We start from the raw sequence: 25,338 nt of genomic DNA on the forward strand, positions 1-25,338 counted from the left end.
TAAGAAAGTAACCATAAGGCAATTACAACTACAATCATTGAGATTTCGTGTTAATGTCAAGTGTACTCGGCTCCATTTGACATGTGATTGGATTCAAAACAGGCAAAAGAAACTAATGTGAAAAATGGCCTTTTTTTCTTTTAGATTACATAATTACATAACTACAGTTATTGAAATATACACATTCTTCAGGGGATCAGCATGGTGGAGCTATGTTGAAAGATTGAAAAAAACTAAGTAATATTGAATGACTGGTCATTCATCGTCCGATAAACAAACAATGTCAGCTGCTCCACTCACCTGTCCCAAGCTAGCCCTTATACCACTCTGAAGGGCAGATGAAGCCAGATCTGATAGTGGGGGCAAAATGCTTGGTGGAATTGCATTTGCCCCAGACCTAGAATCAAAATCTCTAAGTAACTCTAGGGCAGAGAGAGAAGCATTGTGAAGAGACGGGGCAGTTTCAGGTAGGAGTGCTGTACTGTAAGTACTGGGATGGAAAGTGGGTGGTGGTGGTGGTGGTGGTCGAGAAGGATACTGAGGAAGTGAGAGAGAAGTTGCAGGAGGGTTAATTGGTATCTGTTGACTTGGTAACATACTAGAAGATGGAAGACTGGTTGAAGATATGGGCAACGAAGGTCTAAAAGGTTGTAAATGTGGGGCAGGAGCACGTATTCCACCACCAACTTGGTTTCCAGAAGGAGAATTTATGGAGCTGATGTGAGGTGGTCTCGTTGCACCACTTGAGAAAAGCGCCGATGGATGGTGAACAGGCTGCAATGGTGGAACTGCAGCATGTGGACTAGCTGCAGACGGAAGAGATGTAGACAGCAGGGTAGAAGGAGTTGTAGTAGTAGATGCCAAAGTAGTTGCCAAGGGGCCAGATAAAGAACCAGCCAAAACAGATGGCCTTTGAGCCGTGGATTGTTGTGATGATAGCTGTGCAAGACGGTGAATGAAACTGGAAGTTAACTCTGCGAGAAAATAATTGTTAACAGTCACTGCGGATGAGACAAATATTTATTCAAGATGCATCAACTATTTGGCAAATGCACATTAATATTTAAACAAATCACCAAGTTAAACGCTTAAGCTTGTAGAAATAAGTATGATAATTGCAGTGTACTATGGAGCTAACAATCTATTCATTCAAGCAGCCACATAAACCTCTGGTTGGTCTTAGACACTGAATCACCTGTGTGGTTGACTGAAAAAAAAAAAAAGATTGTGGAGATACTAAATCAAATTCAAGCCCACATTTAATGACTCCACATATACTCAGATTATTGTTAAAGTAGCTTATTCAGAAGCTCCATATGATTTTGTTTTGAGATAAAGTTATTGACAATAAAAGATCACATACCTTGTTGCATTCCAGTACTGGATGCTTTCAAGTCCATACACTTGGATTTGAAAGCCTCAGCCAAGATCTTATTCATCAGAACTTCATGGTAATGTGCATCTAGCTCCCTCTTTTTACTCTGAAATTCGGCCTCAGTTTCCTTAAGTTTAATCTCAAACTTCCTACGAATTTGAGTGACGGCCTCCTCTATCTCTCGCTCACAATCAGATTTCATCCGAAGCTTCTGCTCAGAAGAAAGTCAATTATAAGCAGAAAGAAGGATTATTTTCACTATAGAAACAAATAAGTAAAACAGAGAACCAACAGTTTCTTCATGGATCTTCATGGTTTTGTCATTCTCTCTGCTAATTCTTTCCAATTCCTTCTGAAGAGGATCATGATATAAGTGCAGAGGTGACCAGGATGTTACTGGGGCTAAATTTGGTGCAGTATGATTACTATGTGCAGAAGGAATTGATGCTGTGTTTGTGTCACTTTCATTAGTTCCCAATCCATCTGTAGGACCAACAATAGGAGTTGGCGCAAAAACAGTACTGGGATGCAAGACAGCTTGATTTGAAAGCTCGACATTGTTCTGTGCCTGAGCACTTTGAATGGTGATGCAGTGGTCATTGCTTGGCTGAGCTCCTACTCCACTAGCTGAAGGCAAATGAGAGGGATTATGGCCAGATAGTACATCTGTGGATGGCAATACCTGCAGTTGTGCTACAGGCTCCGAGGCTGGTGTCTCATGATTAGATGGACCAGATTCTACATTATCATGAGGACAGCATTGAGAAAGTTCAAATTGTTGGGAAGGAATCAGCCTTTCAGCAGCTGCTGCATGATTAGATGGATCAGATGCTACATCATCAACTGGAAGAGATTGAGAAGGTTCAAATTGTTGGGATGGAATCTGCATTTCAGCGGTTGCCGCATGATTAGATGGATTAGATGCTACATCATCAACTAGATGGGATAGAGAAGGTTCAAACTGTCCGGAAGGGATCTGCATATCACCAGGTGCTGCATCTCCATTTTGTATTACCGTTGATGCGATGACTTCAGAACATGTAGACTGACCACAAAAGGATTCATTAGGATAGGAAGTATGCCAAGATAGATTAGCTTCTCTTTATAGTTTCTGAGCTAAAATTATTGCACAGTAAAAGATAAAAGCTGTTTCTGAAACAATGCGCTGATCAACATGGGGAATAAGACTGAGAAAACACAAAATATCCCACCAAAAATTGTTGCATATATGCACCTATAAACAGGTTCCGGAACAATTGTTTTGGATCCCCAACACTAATTCAAACACATAGTTCTTAACTCTTGTAATTTCTCACAGTAGAGAACTCAAAAGACATAATTATTCAATAACTTCACAGTAATTCCATTGTACTAGAATACATAATCAATATAAGCCAAAAAGGTCCCTATAGAAATAAAAAAAATATATATAATAAACAATGATATTCCTAAGGTGAGTACCATACCTGATTTGGTGGTACTGGACCATCTTGAGATGTGGTAGATGGAGTCTGCACTGAAGGTGAGTTAAGATGAGAAAGATCATGCAAATGCAAATTCACATTGATATTACAACTCACTCCATCAGTTTGCTTGAGTTCAGTAGCATTATTCAAGGACATTGCAGGCAATTCATCATTCTCTTCATTGGTATTACTACCTTCCACCACTTTGTCAGGAGAACTTTCAGGAACCCCCAACAGAACCTCTACATCAGGCATGGATAAACTGGCATTGGGAATTTTGACTCTAGAAGAAGACAGATTGATGGAGACAACAGTCTCTGTACCATCACTGGAACTGACATTTTCAGGCACTACTACTGGAGCCCCTGCCTGAGGTATAGTTAATGCAGCCGTATTTGGAGCCTGTTCTTCAGATAAAGGAGCCCCTGCCTCAGGGATTTTCAATAAAACCTCTGTGCTGGTCATGCTAGCTATGGCTCCTTCATTAATTTGTTCATCTAATGATGGTGCATTCATTAATACAACATTCTCAGGATTATTACTGGAAGCAGTCTTGGTCATTCCCATCAGAAGCTCCCCCTCGGGATTTAAAGGAAACCTATCACATATCTGTTCTGCAGATGAGTGAAATGCCGGATGGCCATCCCCTGGGTTGTCACTAGAACTAACAGTTTCAGTAACTTCCAATCGAATCTGTCTACCTGGCATGCTTAACATGGCTCGATCAGGAACCTGTTGATTGGAACAAGAATTCATAGACACTACTTTTTCCTGATTGTCAACCAAATTGCCAGAATGTATGTGTTCCTTGAAACCAGAAACTGATGCTCTCTCAGAAGCTATGGTATCAATTTTGTCAATTACCCTACAGGCCCCAACTGGACCTCCAGACTCAATAGGGTGGCTACAAACTGCAGCTTCATAGGGCACAGTTTGATGAACTCCAGGTGATTCCACCCCACCCACCAGTGTGATGGGCACAAGATCGTTGGGATTCTTCTCTCCTGAAAGATGACTAGAAGTAGGGATGATATTCTCCAGAATATCATGAGCTTTTATTTGTTGGCTAGTTAGCATATTTTGCACATCATGCTCAAAATCATTAAAAAGTGGCATATTTGACAATTCAACTTCTACCCAAGACTTTAATTCTTCCACCCAACTAGCTTCTTTCCCTTTAACCATTTTCATAGCAGTGATTTTCATTTCCTCGAGATTTTTAAGTTTTGTATCTTTCTCGCTTCTAAGGTCTTCAAATTGTGTAGCATATTCATTATCCAATATCTTAAGCCTATCTATCTTCATTGAACTATTACTATGGGTATGTAACCGAAATATAACAGCCGTTTCTGTTCTTTTCTTATTTTCCAAGTTTGCTTTTTCTTCCTCATACTGTTGGTGAATGTCCTCCATTTCTTTTTGGTGCTTCTGAAAGAGCTTTGCCATCTGCTTTTGGAATTTTTTCTGAATTTTGTTAATGCATTTTGAGAAATCTATCTGGGCCACCTTGTAAACGTCCTGTTTGTCAGAGCATTCTTGAGCCGTTGACCAGTGCTCAACCTCTACTTTAACCTTTTGCAAGTCAGGGGTTTCAGTTTGTGACAGACTTGCATTCAAATGATCGCTACCAATATCATTATTGGACATTTCAGAAACTTTAGAACAGTCTGCCACCTTTAACTTCTCCAGTTGGAATAAGAACAATTTCTTCAGACACTGCAACTTTAAAAAAGATAATTCTGCATCTTCTTTCTTGCATTCAAGATTTAGTTGCTGTTTGGCAACAGCAAAGGACTCTTTGTGACTAATTTTCTGCTTCTGTAAAGAAGCTGCAGTCCAACACTGAAATTTATACAGCAAACCAATAAACATGCTGTTAGGCACATTACATGAGTTATATATACATGAATGCTCAGACAAGCTTGATCCACTAGCAGAGTTGATGACATCTTAAAAAGAATGGATCAAATATGAAGTCTATGAGAGCTAAAATAAGAATTTCTAATATCCATGTAATAGATGGAGCATTCTATTGCTACACATAATCTCCAGAATTGCATACAGAATAATCAAAACTTCTTCAATCTGAATATTACAAAATCAAATTATATTTTAAGCAAAGCTTGTAAATTGTTGACAGCATTAGCCACTAAGTTAATAAAAAAGAAAGCTTTGAATCACAAACATCATTTTGTTTTTTTATACAATAGTAACGGTAAAATTACTCTAATCCAGAAATTTTACCTGCTATTCAACTTCTGAAATGATTCATTCATTTTACATTTTTCTTTCCATATAATCAAGTATCAGCAATACAACAAAATTCACTCAGAATAAGAGAAATAATATTAGAAACAAGAATATGTTGAGCAAGACATGGCTAAAGAAAGAAATGTTCTCACCACAGATATCTGAAAAGCCTGCAAAATGGTTTCTGGTTCTCTACTGACACGATGATTAATCATAAAATATTCAAGAAACTTTTCAACCGTATCCTTGACATCCTCCTGCACAACAGTAACACATATCACATCAATCAGTGAAATAAAGTATTACATACACAGAAAATCCACCCCAGTTTAATAAAAAATTAAATAAAAATATAGGACATGAACCAGAAAACACAAAAAAATAAAGACAAAGTAACTGAATTATGACAAATAATTAGAAAATATTCATACATTGTCCAGCATCATGAGATACTATATCTTAAATAAGGTCTCTTAAACAATGAAGATATTTTGGCACTTTGACTTTCAAAGAAAGATAATTTCCAAAGAAGAGAATGGATTTCTTTACTCTGATAGTACAAGTCTAATAACACCACAACAAAATAATAACATAACAATTTATAATGCCCAAATAAAATATTAGCTTAAATTAATAAAAGAAAAAAAACCAAAAAAGCAAGGATTTGGGTTGTGGCAGAGATTGGCTTTAGTTTTCAAGGAATACTCGGCCTAACCTCTGATTTCCAAAAGTAGGGATTGGGACCATCATTTTGATTCGAGGATTGGATAAGATGGGATGGTGATTCCTACCATTGCCATACCTTGGTCCATGACTAGTGATATCAAAGCAAATATAAGTTCTCATTTTCACCAGGTGGGCACCTCCAACTGACCCAATGGTGAGTCAAATAGGCCAAGGATAGTACTGATAGTAACAAAGACATCATGTGATTAAGCAGGAGAGAATGTTGCAACCCTACATTGGATCTAGAAGGGTTAGGTTTTGGGCATATAAGTGAGGATAGGTAACATTGCCCAATAGGCTAATCTAATGGGTACTAGCTCCTAGGCCATGACTTTAGGCATGTTTGGTATTTTGAGGTAGTTACTCTCTTCTGATGGAGCAACAGAGGAGCCGGTAGGGGATTCAACCTGCTATTGATGTATAAAGAAGCAGCCCAAAAGTGAGTTCAGGGAAATAAAACAGACAACAGGACAAGAAACATCTGATCTTGTTCAGATGTACCTTCTTTACGGGCTCAAGCATTCACAGATACTTCATAATTCATGCAGTTGGAGAATAAAAAAATGTGACACTAGTTAATGAAGTGCAGTTCTGCTTTTTACAGGCATATTTCCTACATGATTTAGCCAATTCCCACAAGAAGTATGGCAAAACAGGTATAAAATGGAGCAAAAGCAGCACTCCAGATAAAGAACCACAGCAACTCAAAAAAAATAAGTTAGAAATTAATTTCACTAGAATAGCAAAAATCTACGTACTCTGAGTCGTAGAACTTCACAAAGTTTTGCAATCTCTGCCTTCAAAAGAAGATGAAGATTCTTCTGTGAGTAATACAATTCTCTTTGACTTCTTGAGATATTATTAACCAAACAAGATGAAGGGAAAGCATGCTTCAAAGCGATTGTTTTGCTCAGTGCTGGAGTTCCTGATGTTCCTGCAGAAATAGCAGATTATCTTAAGAGCAAAATAAAGGAGCTCCAAGAAAACCAGAGATCTGTGAGAATAAAAGGTGATTGCAGCAAGGTGAATTAACAATGGTACAGTTCATTTACCTTCATTATTCCTCGAAACTTTTTTTCCTCCTAATCCAGGTTTCATGGAGGATGGATCACCAGGATTGTCAGCCACCTTCTTGTGCTTCTTTACAACTTCACTACTCTTACCCTCTGATTTATTTTGTGAATCATCAAAATATTGAACCCTTTTCCGGCTCCTCTGAGATGAAACAAAAGAATATTTCCAGCATGGACTTCTACCTTCCAATAGTTTCATCCAAAACATGTGGGGTGCCCCTTCATCTATTACTTCAATTTTTGATTCACCAAACAATGGAAAAGTTGTACTGTAAGTTCCCCTAGTCTGTTTGACTTTCAGAATTACATTCAATTTGCTCCCATCATTATCCTCACCGGTTTTAGTTAGCATGGTTAAAAATTCCTGGGTCACATTTTTCAAAAGTGATTTCTCGAAGATGTCACTTGAACTGGATCTTAGTGAATCATTACCATGATATTCAACCAATCTATTGAATAGATATGAAGCTCCCCACATAAGTAACGCATGACTAGAACTCCGGCTCATATTTTGCAAATAGCCATCAGGAGTTCTACCTTGCTTTGCCAGGATCAGAGCCTTTTCTTCCACTGTAAAAGATGAATATAGACGTAACACTTTTATTTGTTCAAACTGTGATTCAAGTGTTATCTTTTGCAAGGCTCGTAAATCATTCACTGGACTCCAGTCACTGTCAAATATGATGACCATATCAACTGAAGACAGTTTGATGCTGGGAAGACAAGCACGGGTTTCTAATAAGAACACAAATCTCTCACTCTTCTTATTAAAGTTATTCATAGAAGCCTGTTTTTTTGAAGGGATGACATTGCCATCAACACGTTCATAAGAATCAGGACCAAATCTTTGTCGTACATAGTCATCCAAAATATCTCCAAGTGTGATGGTATTCTTCCCAGGACCACAACTTGACTGTCAAAAAAATGTTTGATTGAGAAGATTACAACCAACAAGAAGTAAATGCATAGTGTCAATACACACTAACACACACAGGCCAAGAAAGTGAGAGAGAGAGAGAGAGAGAGAGCAGACAAATTAGATCTTGTAGAAGAACAAACCTAACTGAGCAGAGGAAAAATGTAATAAGCAAAAAACAATTTAATTACAGTTAAAATTTCTCTAACCCAATCAAATTGGACTGTGACCTTAAGAGGGTAGACTGTACAAAAGTAAGCTGAGCTAGAATACCACATGATTATTGATCATAAATACCATCAGTCCCTTTGAAATATGTTGTCCACGAAAAAAAAATCATAACATGAAATTACAAGTTGATGCATCCAATGAAAGACCTAAGAATGAACCCTCCCCATCTACATCGACCCCAAATGACTGCTTTTTATGGAATAAAATTGGCATATTCATCAAATAAAAATTAAAAGTAATATCAAATTGCTACTCACGATTTCAAGAGGAATCCATAGGAATTTCACAAGGTTCATATTCCCTCTAGTATCAAAGCCAAATATCTATTGGTCATGATGCCCCAGAGAGCCTCATATTTAAACTTAAAATAATTTTTTAGAATAAGCTACAGATGTCAGTCATAAAACAAGATTTTATCACTTCTGCAAGAAAGTGGGGATATTTAGAATTTATTTACTTATTTAATAATAAACTGAGAATATATAATATTAAACATAAAATAACATGTATAAAATGGACCAGATGTCCACTGTCAGGCCCCCAATTATCGCAACCTATCATAAAAGACCAACGAAGTATAAAGCTTGGAAAGTCTACAAGAGGAGAACTAAAGTGAAGACTAAGCAGATATGCTGAAGAGTTTGCAGCTAAGATAGTGAAGAAGAAAAAGATTGGGAGATAAGCTGGAAGGAGATGAGGCAGAGGAAAATTCAAGCTAGCATATGTAACTATTTCAAGAAATGAAGATTAGAAAAAAAGTATTCAGCAATATAGGTTATGAAGAGTATGCAGAGAAGCTCTGCAGTCCATATTGCAGGTGGAGCATCCGGTAAACTTGTAACCATTTTTGCTGTAAATGATCTCTCTGATTCAATAAACATTTCTTCTGTCATACAAATCTTTTTGTGCAATTGAGGGTTCTAACAAATTGGAATCAGAGCCAATTGATCCGCACACACAGGCACATCCACGGTAAACACTCGAATGGAAAATCAGGTTGATTCAATAGAGAAGGAAATCCAAGAACTGAAAGATCTATGGCAGCAAGAACATGATGTATGTAATAGTCAATTCCAGATATTGGGGGCAAAACTTTCAGAAATTTCAGCATTTCGGAAAATGATGACAGCTTTGCGAGAGAGGCTGGCTGCCCAGGAAGAGCCAACAACCATGTCTTGGCAGGTGAAAGAGCTGCAAACTATCCAAATCAAACCCAAATCAACAATATAGTCAAACACCCAATCAGCCCCACAATCACACCTACAGTTATCCACCTCACCATCAACCCCACAAGCACACATATACTCAAACCAATGATCATACCGTAGCTCCAATGTCATCTTCCGCAACACCAATCAACAAAGCCTTCAATATTTGATCACACCTACAAATTAGAGCATATGAAAATAACCAACAATTGACATGGAAGGTTCAACTAGCTTTCATAGCCATGGAAGGCGTCGCAGTCTATCGGTTAAGATGGATGCAAGGCAAGTCGCAGAGAATAGATTGGGAGACTTTGATGGCTGAAATGATGTGGCAATTTGGAGGAAAAGTCGGTGATCCTTATGAGAAGATGGCAGCCCTTAGGCAATCCCACCACCATGGAAGACTATATCCAACAATTCAAGTATGTAGCAGGGATGATCTTGAGATTGCTAGAAAAAGCTTACCTGGAAAATTTCACCAATGGACTCTAAGAAGAAATCAAGCGGTGAATGCAAGTGCACAATTCATAGGAGTTGATCCGCACCATGCATCTAGGCAAAGATATCAAAGAAGGATGGGATTGGTCATCACTAGGACGCATTGACCCAAAGGATGGGATCAGTCATCACTAGGATGCATTGACCCGAATCCAATGATCCACAAACCATTGGTCTAAAGACAAACCCGACTAGAGAACCAATTATTTCAACCCACTATCCTCTTTCTAAAGAATCAAAACCGGTGGTAGCCCTTCCACCACCACCTTTGCTTCTGATGCAATGAACACTACTCACCCTCACATGTATGTTCAAAGGCACTTACAAATATCAATTGCTATCGAAAATTAAGAAATAGAGCTGACAACAACTGATGAAGAAGAAAAGGAAGTTGAACTAGTTGAGTGTCACAACATGGAACTTCATCTTCACTCCACAGTGGGCATCACTCAACCCAACACAATGAAGCTACAAGGTAAGCTGCATGGAAATCCTATAATGGTCTTAATTGATAGTGGCGCAAGCCACAATTTTATTTCCAGTGAATTAGTGGGAACCTTGGGGTTGGCCGTCACTCCATCCAAGGAGTTTGGGGTAAAAATGGGTGATGATTATCAAATTTGATGAATGGGAATTTGCCACAATGTCAATCTTCATATACGAGGGTTATCAAACATAATTGATTGCTACCCCTTCACACTTGGAGGAATGGATTGGAAATTGGGAATATCTTGACTAGAAATGTTAGGGGAAGTAGAAGTAAATTGGAGGAAGATGACAATCGAATTTGATAACAGGGGCAACACTCAATTTTTGAGAGGCGATCATACCTTAACCAAATCTTTTGCTTTGTTCAAGTCCATCAATTGGATATTAGATTAAGAAGTTTGCGTAATCATGTGGTCCATGGAATTGTAGTCAAAGGAATGGTTGTTGCAACTTCAATTAACGTCCTAGCAAAGGTGTGAATTCGAGCAAGTGTTGGAGTAGTTTCAATCGGTTTTCCAAGAACCAAAAGGTCTACCCCCACAATGCAATTGAGAACATGTCATAGTCCTGGAGCAAGGTGTTGAGACAATAAACTTCAGATCATATCAGTATGCTCATAGCCAAAAAAAAGATTGAAAGGCTTGTCCAAGAAATGTTAGCGACTAGGATTATTAGGCCTAGCCATAACTTATTTCCAGTTATTTTATCGGGCCAGTATATTTTTTCCAAAATAGACTTTAAGGTTGGATATCATCAATCCGAATCCGTGAAGAGAATGTGCCTAAAATAGTCTTTAGGACTCACGAAGGACACTATGAGGTTTAGCCATACCTTTCAACCTGACAAATGCTTTGACAACCTTCCAAGTAGCTATGAATGAATTGTTGAGACCCTATTTGCGAAAATTCGTATTAGTTTTATTTGACGACGTACTAATTTATGGTCCAAGTTGGGAATCTCATAAGGAACATTTGAAATTGGTTCTATAAACTCTACAAGAGAACGCCTTCCTTGCTATTAAGAAAAAATGCAAATTCGATCAATTACAGTTGGAGTATTTGGGACATGTTATTTCAATTGCGGGTGTCATCACAGAAACAACTAAAATGAGAGTTTTGTTATCTGGCCAATACCCAAAAAACGTAAAGGCTCTTCCTGAATTCTTTAGACTAACCGAATATTACAAAAGATTCATCTGATACTATGGAAAGTTGGCTCAACCTCTCACAAATTTGCTTAAATCAAATTCTTTCAAATGGACTCTAAAGCTCAAGCAACCTTTGAGAAATTGAAATCAACTTTAACCATCAGATTTGTTCTAGCTATGCCAGATTTTTCAGAACCTTTTATGATTGAGACTTACGCCTCTCGAAAAGGGGGGTGGGCATTGGTCCGATGCAACAAAATCAACTCATTGCATATTTCAATAAAGCACTATTTAATAAAGCTTTGAGTAAATCGACTTGTGAAAAAGAATTGTTGGCCTTGGTGCTAGCCATACAAAAATGGTCAAGAGTTGTTGCTCATAGTTGCGATAACAAGAGCTAGACAAGTGGGGCTGACCCTGTTGTGGCCATTTTATTTTATTTTGTAAGAAAAGTTGCCTATAAATATTTCCTAAATAAATACCAACACTGTTTATTTCCATTTCCTTCATTGTTGACTCTGAGCATGTTGAATGTTTGTGATTGGTTGTTGAAAAACTGTGTTGGGTTTCCGAACACTTTCCTATACAACCAAAACCTAGACTATATAATTAACTTCCAAAACTTCCTAATTGAGTTGGAAAGTAGATATATAAATGAGTAACACTGAAATCTCTAAGAGCATGAAGCCCAAAGCAAGGCCAAAGTCGACATCCCACAGACCATCAATTTTTCTTCCGTTTACTAAGAGTCTGCTTGTTACTTTCTAGCCATATCACCCCAAATAGTGTAGACTAGACATTTCATAGCATTTTCACCCTTGTACTTCTCCCAAACACAAGTAATTCTCCGTTAGTAAAGAATCACAAGAGCTAGTATGGCCCAAAACACAGTTTGAGTGCTTTACTCAACTTATGCCATTGATTTGTAGCCACGTCATAGTGGATGTAAATAGTATTAGAGTTCTCTTTATCTGTTTTACACATCACACACCATGGTGGAAAAAGACACATGGATGTTCACCTTTTCTAAATCATGTACTGAGCACTTAATTTTCCTTGAGCTGTAGCCCAAAGAAAGACTTGGCATTGAGGAAAGGTTAGAGCCTTCCAAATTATTTTAGGGGCTTTGGATTCTCCCAAAGTTAAATCATCAGTATGTCACCCAAAATAAGATTTGCAACAACTCATATTCAATACTTCTATTTTCCTTCATCTTGTCAGTATTAGCACCCTTTATAATCTCCATAAGAGTAGCATACTCTTGTATTCCTCTCCTTCTCAGGTTTCTGTTGATACAATATTCAACTAGTGCAAAACTCGGAAGTGCTAAAACAAACATTAAGACAAATTAAAAAATATATCAATAAAAGTGTGTACCTGGAAAAGAATCAGGACTCTTAAAGCTTGATTCTTCATTTCTGAGAGCATTGTGTCAAGAAGTTGTAGCTTGCCACTTGCTTTTATTTCTACATCTAGAAACTCAGTCACCTGAAGGCCATTAAGGAGCGAACTTCGCAGGGATGGATCCAAAACATAGGGATGATCACAGCACTGTCAAGAGAAACAATAAACACATGATGTAGAGAACATGAAGTATTCAAATGCAATAGCCATTTTTACCCATTAGCCATCATTATAAAGTAATCAACAATCCAACAACTGAAAAGAAAAATTAACAAAAATTAATAACAGCAATAGTTAAAACTGTATTATCTAGATGGAATTCCCCTTTAAACCAAATGTATCCACACAACTTGAAGTTATAATATTTAGCACAATTCCTGAATATATGAGATTAAAATTTCAACTCCCAATTATAAAGAGTGGGAGAGTTCTAGACTTCCAGGCATTACATCCCCAATTCCCAATGTTATGAAATACAATCAAGTGAAACAGGACTTACAAAATCTAAAAGATATCGCATAGTCGATGTTCAGGGACACACAAATACTCAAAAGCATATTAAATTCAATAATTTATATTTGATTATCTGTAAATTTCTAAAATGAAAGTTGAACACAAAAGGCAAATCTTCATATTTCAACCTTATTTCAATAGAGTTAGGCTTACAAAAAAAATTTTAAAAAAATAAAAACCAGCAGTAATATCACATAAGCTTGCGCAATGGTATGATTAATGCCAAAAAGTTTAGTAAGCACAACCTTCCGCATAGAAATAAGAATATCACGGAGGGCTCCAACAGGATCATTCTTCAAAGGTGAGCAAAGTGACAAAGAGTTTGACAGCAAAGTAGCACAATATTGTTCAAGCTGCACATTGGAAATCTGTACAGGGACCCAGAACTCCACAAACCTAGAAGAATCCAACTTGCCACCATATGCAACATACTTTGACAATTTCTCTTTCAGACTACTAATATCATCAACTGAATCTGTTGTCAAGCCCTCATTATTAATAAGTGAACCTTTGTCAGGTTGATAATCCAGGACAGAAAGCATATTAAGGTACTCAGCTATTGTATCCTGCAAAATCCAGTATCATTGTGTAAGCCGATCAGTGGAAAGTGCTCCCAACAGTAAAGCACAAAAAACCAAACCTTTAGTTGACCGCTGACAAGGAGAAGTCTCATATCAGTAATTAGCATCTTAATTTGTTCAAAATGAGAAGAAATCTTGGAACGTTGACACTCATCAACTATTATTGCTTCCCATCCTATGCTCTCAAACACATTTAGATCCTGCCAAAATCACGTGAAAATGAATCAGACATGCCTACAGTGACCAAACATGAACAAAGCAGTACGTAATAATAGCAATTTTCTCTCATTTCTAACCTAATTCAAGCAAATGAATCACACAGCGTCACAGTAGACACAACATACATTCTGAAAATTTTGAATGATCATTATCATATCAATAAGCTAAAAAATCATTCAAGCTACATTTTTATACCTCAATAACAATTTCTGGAGAGGTTATAAGTGCTTGAAACATTATGCATCCTCCTTCCTCATAAAATTCTAATGTCCTCACACTTGTTCGTATTTCTTTGCTTCCATTGTAAACTACAACATCAGTTGATGGTGCCAAACGTGAAAACTCATCCTCCCATGATAGCAGCAAAGTAGAGGTTGAGATGATAAGAAAAGGCCGAGAGACATCTGATAACAATGATAATATGAATAAAATCACCTTCACAATTCTTTCCTGCAAACATAAGACTTTCATCATAATAATTGAATATGAAATATAAACAAGTATTGTTTCAGAAACATATATGATACAATGGTGTAAAACAAGTCTTTTTTAGCAAATAAATAAAGATATTAACTTAAACGCATAAGTATTACATAGAAGAGTAAACACAATAATTACGTTTTTATACTAAAAACTGCCATTTACATTTACAATCACTGAAAAACAGGAACAGGAAGATTGCAAAGATGAAAAAAAGAATCAACACTTTGAAAATTATGCTGAGGTAAAAAGTTAATAACAAGAAAGGAAGAAAACAAATATATAACTAATCAAAAATGATTTTTCATACTTCCATATATCGTACAGAACAATATGAAGCACTGTGCATAGTTTACATGACATTTTGGTTACTCGTCCTAATTGAGATTGTTCTCTTTGAAAAAACAAATTTGAGAAAACAATGATTGAATATCAACTCTACACCTTGTGACTTTTCCTGAAGCAGTTAAGTTTTGGTATCTTATAAATTATAAGAAAAAGAATAGGCCAATCAGAACGGTCACATAAATTTGGAATATTTCTTCTAGTAAAACCTCAATAAAATTTGCTAGCTACCATATCAATCAGATTTCTGTGATAATATGAGTATAGGACCAGTTTTTGGACACCGAATATTCAAGATTTAGAAGGACCAGATTCATTTACAGGCCAGAAGGAGTATGATTTGATCACACTCACCTGATCATCAAAAACAACAGCATTGTGGCCCTTGTGCCAATATTCACGAAGCTTGTTAACAAAGTCTAGATTATTTTTGGGCACAGATGAACCCCCGGCCAACAAATGATCTAATTTGATGGGGAAACCTTTCTCAGTTTTCTGCAAAGTACATGATAAATCAAAATGAATGGTTAAATCAAGGAAAATATAAACAAAATAGCATAAATTATCACCCTATGACCAGAACATTAACCACTATCCTGAGCTATTTGAAAAGGGATAAGAGTATTAACAAAAACAATCATATACATATATATATATATATATATATATATATATATATATATATATATATATATTATTTATTTATTTTGTTCCGCTAGCAGACCAAATTTGTATTAAGAAAAAGGACAATACAAAACAACAGACAAGCTGACCAACCAAAAAAAGGAGATGCTGACCTACAACCCAAAAATTTTAGAAACTACACAAAGAAAACTCGGCTCAAATCTATAACAAATGAAACCTTCACCTCAAAATCAAGAAGGCCCTTCTAATTGGGCTATTAAAGCTTCCCAACCTTAAAGAATAAAGAAGAATGAAACTTAAATTATTAGAAAATGACCACTTATGGAGAACCCCAAAATATTTACTCCATCCACAAAGATGACACCTCTTCTCCATCTAAATCTTAAAAAGTTCTATGGTTCCTTTCCAGCCATAAAGCCCAAAAAAAAAAGCCATAACTATACAATCCCACAATACACCAGCTATCTTGTTGTCCTTGATAGCCACATGACTTTCCACAAGGCCAAGCAACAGGTAAAAGGTGATACCCAGGATAAATCAAATTCATTAGCCAAGTTGTTCCAGAAGCAGCTGGTAAAGGGGTAGTGTAGAAAAAGATAATCGACAGTTTCAACATCATTCTAGCATAAAATGCATCACTTTGGGGATAAATGCGAAAAAAATATTCTTTCAATCATGCTAAAAATTTTATTATACTTTGGACTTTAGCTTTCTATATGACACTTGAGAGCTCAAAAATAGAGAAACTAGAAAAGGTTATGCCAATAAGATTTTATAGAAAATTTTATTGACTTCCCTAGAAGCCACATCCTACTATCCACTCTCATTTCATTAAGAGAAACACGTTCCAAAAGCTGGAAAAGATCAGCAGACTAAGCAAACCTAACAGTTAAATGAAATCCCAACTTAAACCACACACCTTGATCAATAACTTTTAGCATATCTAACAAGTTAATCTTGCAAACAAATAAGGTGGGACTGGGATTCATATGATAATTCCCTCCTTAAACCTGCTAGGCCAGGGAATTCACTGTAAACGATCTGTTTAAATGTGCAAACAACTAAATCAATATAAATGACAGCTGCCCTCACTCAACAACTACCAACAAAATATATATTTATTAGAAAAATATAAAAGAAGTGTTACAAATACAAGAATTGTCACAAGATCAATTTAAAAGCTTTATCCTCAGCAATAGAATCAATAGCTGCAAATAGCAAACAAAATCTGCAGAAAAATTAATGAAAGCATTCATCCAAAATGAAAATTTAATTTTATTCACGTGTATAGGGGCACCTTTTCAACACTAGATAAACAAGAAACTATCTTTGCCTTATTGCAACGATTTTCATAGTCTCTTATAAGACTCTGGCCCTCCAGAGATTTGATAAAAGGTTCAGTCTCTAACTCCCACGTAGAGTGCTCATAATCAAGACCACGCCATTTCACAAGCCACTCAAAGTGGCAATCCAGACCACTGCCATCATGCTCATTAAAGTTCTTTTCATACTGCCTAAGAGAAACTAAGGATCTTTTTTGTAGCAAACGATGAGGCAAAGTCCATTCTACCTTCCACCTGGCAACCTGAAAATAGGTAACCTTAAAAATTGAAATCTTGTTCAATTTTTAATACACAGCAATATATTTTCACACTTGTTTCCAATCAATGATAACAATGGGAGGGATCAATTAAAGAAAAAGTGAACCTGGTTTCTCCGGTTGAATTTAGAAACAAGGGATGGAGCTTCACAAAGTAGTTGACTTTCTGGGACCCAACGATTGTGAACATGGGCAAGACCTCTGTATTTTACAAAGTATTTCTTCTGCTTTCTCAATCCTAGAATCAAACATCATAAAGCCCATAAATTATAGCAAAACCTGTGTAAACATTCCCATCATCATAACAAAAAAGCAGATTACCATTCAAAAAGCGGAAATAATTCATTAAAACAAGTACCACAAATTGAACTAAAAATACAATGTATATTTCACACATACCATCAGCATCTGATACCTCTTCTCTAACATCCCAAAGCGACTCTATTCCTTTTGACAATGAATGTACACCTGATTCTATTTTCTTCCTAACACATGGAATACAATACCAAGCTCCAAGAGGAACATACTCCAGAGGAGGATCCAGACAAGATAGATGGTAAATTCTTTTACACCCTATTCCATCACAGCACCTGAAATTGGAAATGAAGTTTATAAGAAAAACAAAGTCCTGGAAGAAATGGAACTTGAGAAAAGGAATAAATACACATAAATCAACAAACTAAATAGTACAATTAATATCCTCCGAACACTCGAATTTGAGATAAACTAGGCACAAACACACAGTCGCCAGCTCTGAGATAATATAGTTAACAATGAATCAAGAATACTGAAAGTATGAAATTTAATGTGGCAGGTGTATTAGGGCAATCAATTGCCACAAAACTTCACCAAAGAACCCATTTATAACATATAGACTTTTCAGACTATCAACGAATCATATAATAACATGGGTAATGTCCCCAAGAAGATTGGTTCGATGAGTAGAAAACTAGGAAGATACAGTGATTGTGGGGATGAAGACAGAAGTACAGAAGTACCATGAGAGTGACTGCACTTGTAAACAGATTATTAATCCTTGATTGATTAGGAAGAGGGAAAAGTAAGATGCATTAATCTTAAAGTTGATCCCACTGAAGTTTCCATAGAATCTCAAAGATTGGGTTGAGAGGGCTTTTTGCTATGACACTCAGCAATTCCTAGACTTCCCTGAATGTTCATGGAGTCTAAACTGAGGGTATTCCAAACCCTACAACCTTGGTAGCCAAGAAACTAATGGGATATATTATCTCAAGTAGGTAGCACTAATTTGATTTGTACCCTTAAGCCCTTAGTTGAAAACAAAGAGATTCTATCATCAAGCCCAACCCTTAGGGTTTGTTAAGAAGTTATTCAAACCCCCTTAGAGCAACACTATAGACATCATATTAAAAATTTCTTAACAAGCAAGGTTGTATGTTCAAGCAAAATCCCAAGTTCAGGATTATGTAAAATCATGGGAAAGATCAAGATATTTCTACCAAAGGGGAAAATAGTATGCCACGAGTTGGTAATCCAACTGAGATAGATTTCATTTCTTGTTCATTGCCTATCACTTGTGTTCTTTCTGCTAGATGTCTGATTAAGAGCCATTTTTACTTATCTAGTTTACATGCCTCAAAAGTGTGGTGAACTGATCGATTATCTTCTACATCACCCAGTTATAGACCTTTGGTCCACATTATTTCTCATCATGAGACATAACATTGGTTTCACATAGCTTGGTGATTCACATGTTAGCCAATTGACAAAGTAAGAGTACTGCCCAAAAGATGTCACCATCTTCTTTGGCAAACATATGTTATGCTTAAGGAACAACCTAAACATTATCATTCACTGGATAAAACTACGGAAGTACATTCTACAAATCAACTTAAACCACTTAAAATATCATAATCTACAAATAAAGACGTCCAAAAGCAGAAATTAATACATAATCATGCCTATGCAACTTCTCAGATTAAACAATCACTGAGTTTCTCAAGAAAAGATAATTAGGTTTGTAAGAAGTTCAACTCACAAGAGCTTTCCACCAAGCTTACAGATAAGACATGTATTTTGGAAGCCATCAGCTGGTATATCTACAAAAGATCCATTTTGCTGCATATGGTTCCCAACCTTTGCAATAACTTCTGTGGTAACACCAGCTCCGAGTTTCCCTCTATCCTAATGCAATTATTACGAAAATTACGATACAATAAGATCAGTAACTCATCCACGATAAACGCATAATGATAATTTTTAGTTTTATTATTATTATTAATGCGGCAAGGTCCATTTAATATACATTTTGATAGACTGAAATAAAAAAGTATTAAAGACAAATAGGATCATTAATTATCAAGGGTAAGAATTCCGATGATCCAAGAGAGATAAATGAGAAAGTTAATCATTAAAAACACAATAAAAGTAAAAACTATTAAAAATAACATAAACTGATATATATAACAATGGATTAACAAATAAAAGACCAATTTGGCAATATAATTATTTATGGTGACATCCAAACTTGACATAAAAGTGACCCATACTACAGAACATCCAAAATTGACTGACCAAACTGATGTAGATAAAACGAAAAAGCTTTATTCCTCATTTTTTTCAAAGCTCTTCAGTTTCCATAGTAAACAATTACTGAGGAAAATCAGGATTGATTTCTCTATCAATCACCACAGCAAGAAATATCTGTTGCCAATTTAGCAAAAAGTTGGGAAGCTCACTCAATGAGTGAAAAGTATGTTAGAAGCTCAATTTGTCCCACATCGCCAAGTTGGTGGGCCGCTGTGGTGTATATATGTGGTTGGGCTGCCAGCTCTCTTCTCCCCTGAGCTAGCCTTTTAAAGTGAGTTCTATCAAAGCCCATTTATCAAGGTACAAAGTGGCAGGTACAGAGAGGTTTCATTTATTTACATATACATAGCATATATATATATATATATGCTATACTAAAAGGGAGAAAAGTTCTGATTCACTCTGTTCTCCCTCCAGTCACTATCAAGTTAGTAATATCACTACTCCATTTTAAAGGAAACTTATGACATTGATTAACTAGTACAGAAGAGTGTAACCACAATAAAGAGAAGGGAGAATAAGAAGCTCACCAACCTTGGCAACAGAGGCATCACGCGATCCCTCATCCAACTTTTCTTTTGATTTTGGGAGACAAGAGCAACATTCCTGCCCTGCTGAATCATGATCAAGCCTGCAAAATATGATCATACATTGAAAATAAGTTTTCTTTCAGCAGACTTAAGTGTTATTAGATGAGTAACTAACAAAAGAAGAAAAAATGCAGTGAAGCAGAACCCAACAGGAAATTCAGAGAGATATATTTCAGGCTTTATGAAATGGCAGCAAATTCATGATTAAACAATGTTGTAAGGAAACCCAAAAGAGCTCCACATTATTTAGGGAAATTAATGTGGGATACAATTTAAGCTTCTCTGCATAAAAAAAAAGGCGCTAGAGTATATTCACTTATTTACCATATATAGGTTGTTTGGGCATCAAAGCAGACGTTATTCAGTCAAAGTCTTACCCTACTTTTACCAGAAACACTCAAAACTAGCTACAGGTATGGCTTTAAAACTAGGCACAACTCACAAGGGTGCCTAAACAAGGAAATGTTAAGAAATTTTCGTTAATGTGAATAATTTGCTCCATCTGCAATGGGTGACAGTGTGTCCGAGATGCAACTCCCAGGAGAGCCAAATATAATTCAAAGACTCAAATTTAACTACAATTTACTTGCATGCATGTGTCAGTGAATGTGTTGATAAGAGAAGAAAAATATTATAATGTGCAAAAATTTACAAAAATAAATACTATTAGTTATAATCTTTCTCTTCTTTTTCCCTTTGCTATCCTTTACTGCATTAATAAATGCTACCAGAACATTCTTTAACACCTTTTTTTTTTTCACTCTCTTTCTAACATGTGTACAATATTATAGTACCAACTTACAACTGCCTTTGTCTTTTTCTAACAGATGTCAAGGGAAGAGTAATTGAGTCAATAAGAGAGTTTAAAGAAGCCCTGTAAATGTATTCCCCTTGATACTAGCTAACATTTGCTTTAAAATTAATCCACTAAAACTCCTTTATTTCAAAAGTTCTCTCTTCATGATAAGCTCCTCTTATAAAAAGTTTATCTCAACTACCTTGGTCCACTAAATCCCATTTCACCATAAAACTCTCCAAATCCTTCACAATAATTTACTCTCCCATTGCCAGACAATATGCCTTTTGGTCATCATCATAATAAACTTTTGGCACTAACCGATCAAACTGAACCCTCATATCGCACACACTAATTTTTTTATTACATGTGACTCTAAAAACACTGTTTTAAGCAGCAAGGACAAAACTCAATTAGCTGTCCTCTAGTAAAAGTTCACACATGACAAGATACAACTTCCATAATCACCCAACAACCCTGCAGAAGACCTACCACACCCTGCCCTTCCTAGCTGAACAAAGATTACAAAATAATCATTTTTGCGTGTGCCATTCACAATTTCTACCACTCATTAAGAATCAAATTCACTAAACTTTCTGATCCTTAACAATGAAGCTTCCAATTGTAAGAAAGTGCATGTCCATCCCTAGGGCATTGCAAGATACAGGTACAACATGAGATTAGAAGAATCTTGAGGGGACTTCTGGGACAACGGTATTTTTACCATATAGCTACACATCAAACACCAAACTCCACAATAAAAATTTCAAGTACAACAAAATTATGTACGTAATAATACATGAAATTGTAAGAAAGTCAAAATAGACACGGTTTCAATCAGTTATGCAAAAAAGACAGATTTGAAGATGCTCTACTGACATAAGCTATCAAACAAAATATATGAACTCCCTTGTACAAAATCCAATACAATAAAAGATCATATCATGCTCACTAAAATGTAAATAGTGTAGCATAGGATACTTGGAATTCAGACCGATTAGGTTCTCTGATATATGCCAATTCTTTCATGGAAGTGTCAGTGATTATTTGATTCAGTTGTTGATAAAAACATCAGAACTCCACATGATTACTTATAAATCATCTAAACCCCAAAAAGTGAAATAAATGAGTATTTGAACAATTCAGTACCTTCGCTTCTTAAAACAAGTGCCACATCTATCAGAACACTCTGTTGGTAAAGTAATAACTTCTCCAGTGCTTGTACTTTTATTTGCAAAAACAGAAGATGATTCAGGATGCACATTCACTTCCTTCCTTTTCCTTTTCAAAGGACTGAGTTCATGACACCTCTCTGTACCAATAACACCATCTAAGGTTGGTCCTCCCATCGTAGAATCTAGCAACTCAGGTGAAGGAGATTTTTCTTTGGATAAACAATCCACCTGTGCCTGTTCAGTATCATCACTTGCCTCTATGGCTGTGTCACCACTCTTAGAAAAAGTAATAGAATCTCCAACATCAAGGCCATTAGCCTCCCAAACTCTTGATGCCTCTTGTGCAGATCTATTTACACCAGCATTGGGCTCCTCCCCAGTTATTTCCAAGGAACTTGGAAACTCTTCATCCCTCAACTCCTCATGCCTTCTTTCACTGCTCCCAGTGTTGCTGATAACTTTCTTAAGCCTCTCATGTTTGTCATCGCCATTAACATTCTTAAGATTTACATTTGTGTCATCTTTGTTAACTCTCTTAAGGCCCTCATCTTTGTGCTTGCTTTTAACTTTCTTAAGATTCTCATCTTTCTGGTTGCTGCTAACTTTCTTGAGACTCTCGTCTTTGTGTTCACTGTTGCAAACCTGAGAGGACTTGTCCCTCATCTTCAGCTCCTTATTATGATCTATAAGTGAAGCAATGAAGCATACACGTAACTCTTCAAAGGGAAAAAAAAAAGTTGTTTGGCAAAAATATAGATTTAAATGGCTAAAAATATTTTAAAACATGAAAATGCAAATTGACTATTTATTTTAGAAGGTTAAAGCAAAAGGCAGTTCATGTAGCTAATGAAGAAACCAAAAAAATCATCCACTCTCCAAAGAAACATGCTTTTAGAACAATGTTTAGATTAAAAAAGAAAAACAGTTTCAGCTACCTTCTACTTTAACCTTCTTAGGTTGTCGCTTGAACATTGCCCTATAGACACGTGCATGAAGAGGTACAGTATCCTTTTTCTTGCTATCATTGCAAACTTCTTTGGTTTCCATAGTCAACTGTTTGACACTCTTCTCCTTTTTCTCTTTTTTCAATTTTATCTTTGATGAGCTCGAGCTTTTATCAGACTTCTTTGAGCCTGAAGAACTGGATGAGGAGGGCTTCTTACCCCTCTCTGACCTCCTCAAAGGGACTGGTGTCATATGCTTCTCCACTTTTTCTGATTTCCCCTGAGATGGGGGAGTGGTTGAGGTTCGCTTTTCAAGACGCTCGGACTTCCGGGTACTTGAAGGGCTTGAAGTCATATTTTTCTTTGATGACAATGTTTCCCTTGCTGATCTCCTTAAAGTAGATGTATCTGAAGATTCTAGGGCCGAACTAGACAATCCTTTCCCGCTAGTTTGCTTCCCTTTTGAATTACTGCTTTCATCATCCTTAGTTTTTCGATTAGACCGAGTATCATTTGCCATCCCTTTAAATGCATGGAATTGTGAAAAAGTATACATATTAATCAAATGAACACGTCAACTTCAAATCCAATTTGACAACACAAAAATACTGTCCAACCACTGCAGAATTATTTGGAACTCTCATTCAAGTGAAATACCTTTTCATGCTATGATTAATAAATATCCAACATGCTCAAAACGGGGTTTTCCCTCCCCTGCACCAAAGCTCAGTTCAACAGACCTCTAATAGAAATAAAATTCTTAACCCATTATACCAAAGGAAAAAAAAAAAAAGCATCCATGCGTACATTACCATAGCTTTCTAAAGTTCAATCAACAGTCACTCAGAGGTATGTATCCGCACCAACGAAAAAGCACAGTCATTATCAATTAATGCACAAACTAAAAATAAAAGCTTCTGTGTACTTCAGTACAGTAATTAGTAAACGAGACAGGTTTAAAACCAAAACATTCATGCATGATCCAAGCAAAAAGGCAAAAACCTACTCGACTAGATCTCATATACAACAATGTCGCTCCCTGATCCTTTCAAAACCCTAACACACATCATTAACAACACAAATTAAACAGAGTCGGCATCAATTTCATCAAAAGCCACTTATATAACCAAATAAAAACCCCAAGCCAAGCCCACATTCAGTTAGAATAACAAAAAATTCAAGTTACATTAGCAATTAAAGTTCGAAAAAGAAAGTTTTGTGAGAGAAAAAAGTCTACTAACCCGCAAGTACAACGTAAATGAAGGAGATTAAAGCTTATCGCAAAAGTCAGTCAGAAGCTGCCCGTTAAATTTTCACGAGACAAAGGTAAATCGCACAAATTTTCCAAAGAGAATGAGAGGAAGGGGATGGGACACAAACAAAACCCTCCTCTGTGAGTGGTTTTTTTTTTTTTTTAAATTTAATTTTAATGAAACTATATACATTTATAAAAGAATATGTATTTAATATAAAATATTAAATAATAAAATAATTTTAAATTAAAAATATAATAAAATTAATCATGATAATATATATATATATATATATTCATGTATTAAAAATCAATTCCCCTTCAGGTTTGGAAACATCTAAAAAAACCCAAAACAGAAACACCGACCAAAGATTGGAAACAAACCCAAATTTAATAATCCATTTAATGCCAGTTAAGATTATGATTATGAATTATAATTATAGTAATAATTTAGCATCTCAAAACTGCTTGTCACTACAAGCTGCGATTATAGGATTGTAAAAAACATAATCTAAGATTGTTTGGTTAATAAAAAAAAAAATGATTATTTGTTTTAAGATGTAATAAACCCAGTATTTTAGTTTTTGGATAAAAAAATTTAAACAATTTATGAAATCTAAAAATTAAAAATAGTTAATGCTACAAAATTTTAATTATGACTTAAATAATTGTAAAATGATTATAATTCATAATTAAATTATTTACACAACTTACTGGATTAAGTACTAACGATAATAATTCAATTATAAAATAATATTAAATTACATAATAATATTTTTTTTATTATATTTTATTGAATATATCAAATTAATCACATTATTATCATATAAAATAAAACAAATAATCT

At 35.8% G+C, this 25,338-nt stretch overlaps 1 protein-coding gene across 4 annotated transcripts; it reads right to left on the minus strand.

Annotated features, from left to right (window-relative positions):
- Positions 1–22: 22 nt before the first annotated feature.
- Positions 23–24,646, minus strand: LOC123209118 (helicase protein MOM1). 4 transcript variants are annotated; one of them, XM_044626890.1, is made up of 21 exons: positions 24,481–24,646; positions 23,231–23,761; positions 22,270–22,978; positions 20,269–20,365; positions 19,184–19,329; positions 17,566–17,756; positions 17,274–17,404; positions 16,864–17,151; positions 15,276–15,416; positions 14,292–14,546; positions 13,937–14,077; positions 13,542–13,862; positions 12,757–12,930; positions 6,870–7,803; positions 6,576–6,751; positions 5,244–5,348; positions 2,956–4,683; positions 2,842–2,886; positions 1,668–2,420; positions 1,364–1,586; positions 23–974 (listed from the first exon to the last, which is right to left on the minus strand). In XM_044626890.1, exons 2-21 carry the CDS (start codon positions 23,757–23,759, stop codon positions 256–258), a joined length of 7,806 nt encoding a protein of 2,601 aa, XP_044482825.1. In that variant the 5' UTR covers positions 23,760–23,761; positions 24,481–24,646; the 3' UTR covers positions 23–255. The 4 variants fall into 4 exon arrangements, with proteins under 4 accessions (XP_044482825.1, XP_044482824.1, XP_044482823.1 ...); XM_044626889.1 differs by adding an exon at positions 23,897–23,953 and having other exon boundaries at positions 2,842–4,683; XM_044626888.1 differs by having other exon boundaries at positions 2,842–4,683.
- Between the last annotated feature and the right edge of the window lie 692 nt (positions 24,647–25,338).

The sequence above is a fragment of the Mangifera indica genome, chromosome 2 (assembly GCF_011075055.1).
Source record: "Mangifera indica cultivar Alphonso chromosome 2, CATAS_Mindica_2.1, whole genome shotgun sequence".
Lineage (NCBI taxonomy): Eukaryota > Viridiplantae > Streptophyta > Magnoliopsida > Sapindales > Anacardiaceae > Mangifera > Mangifera indica.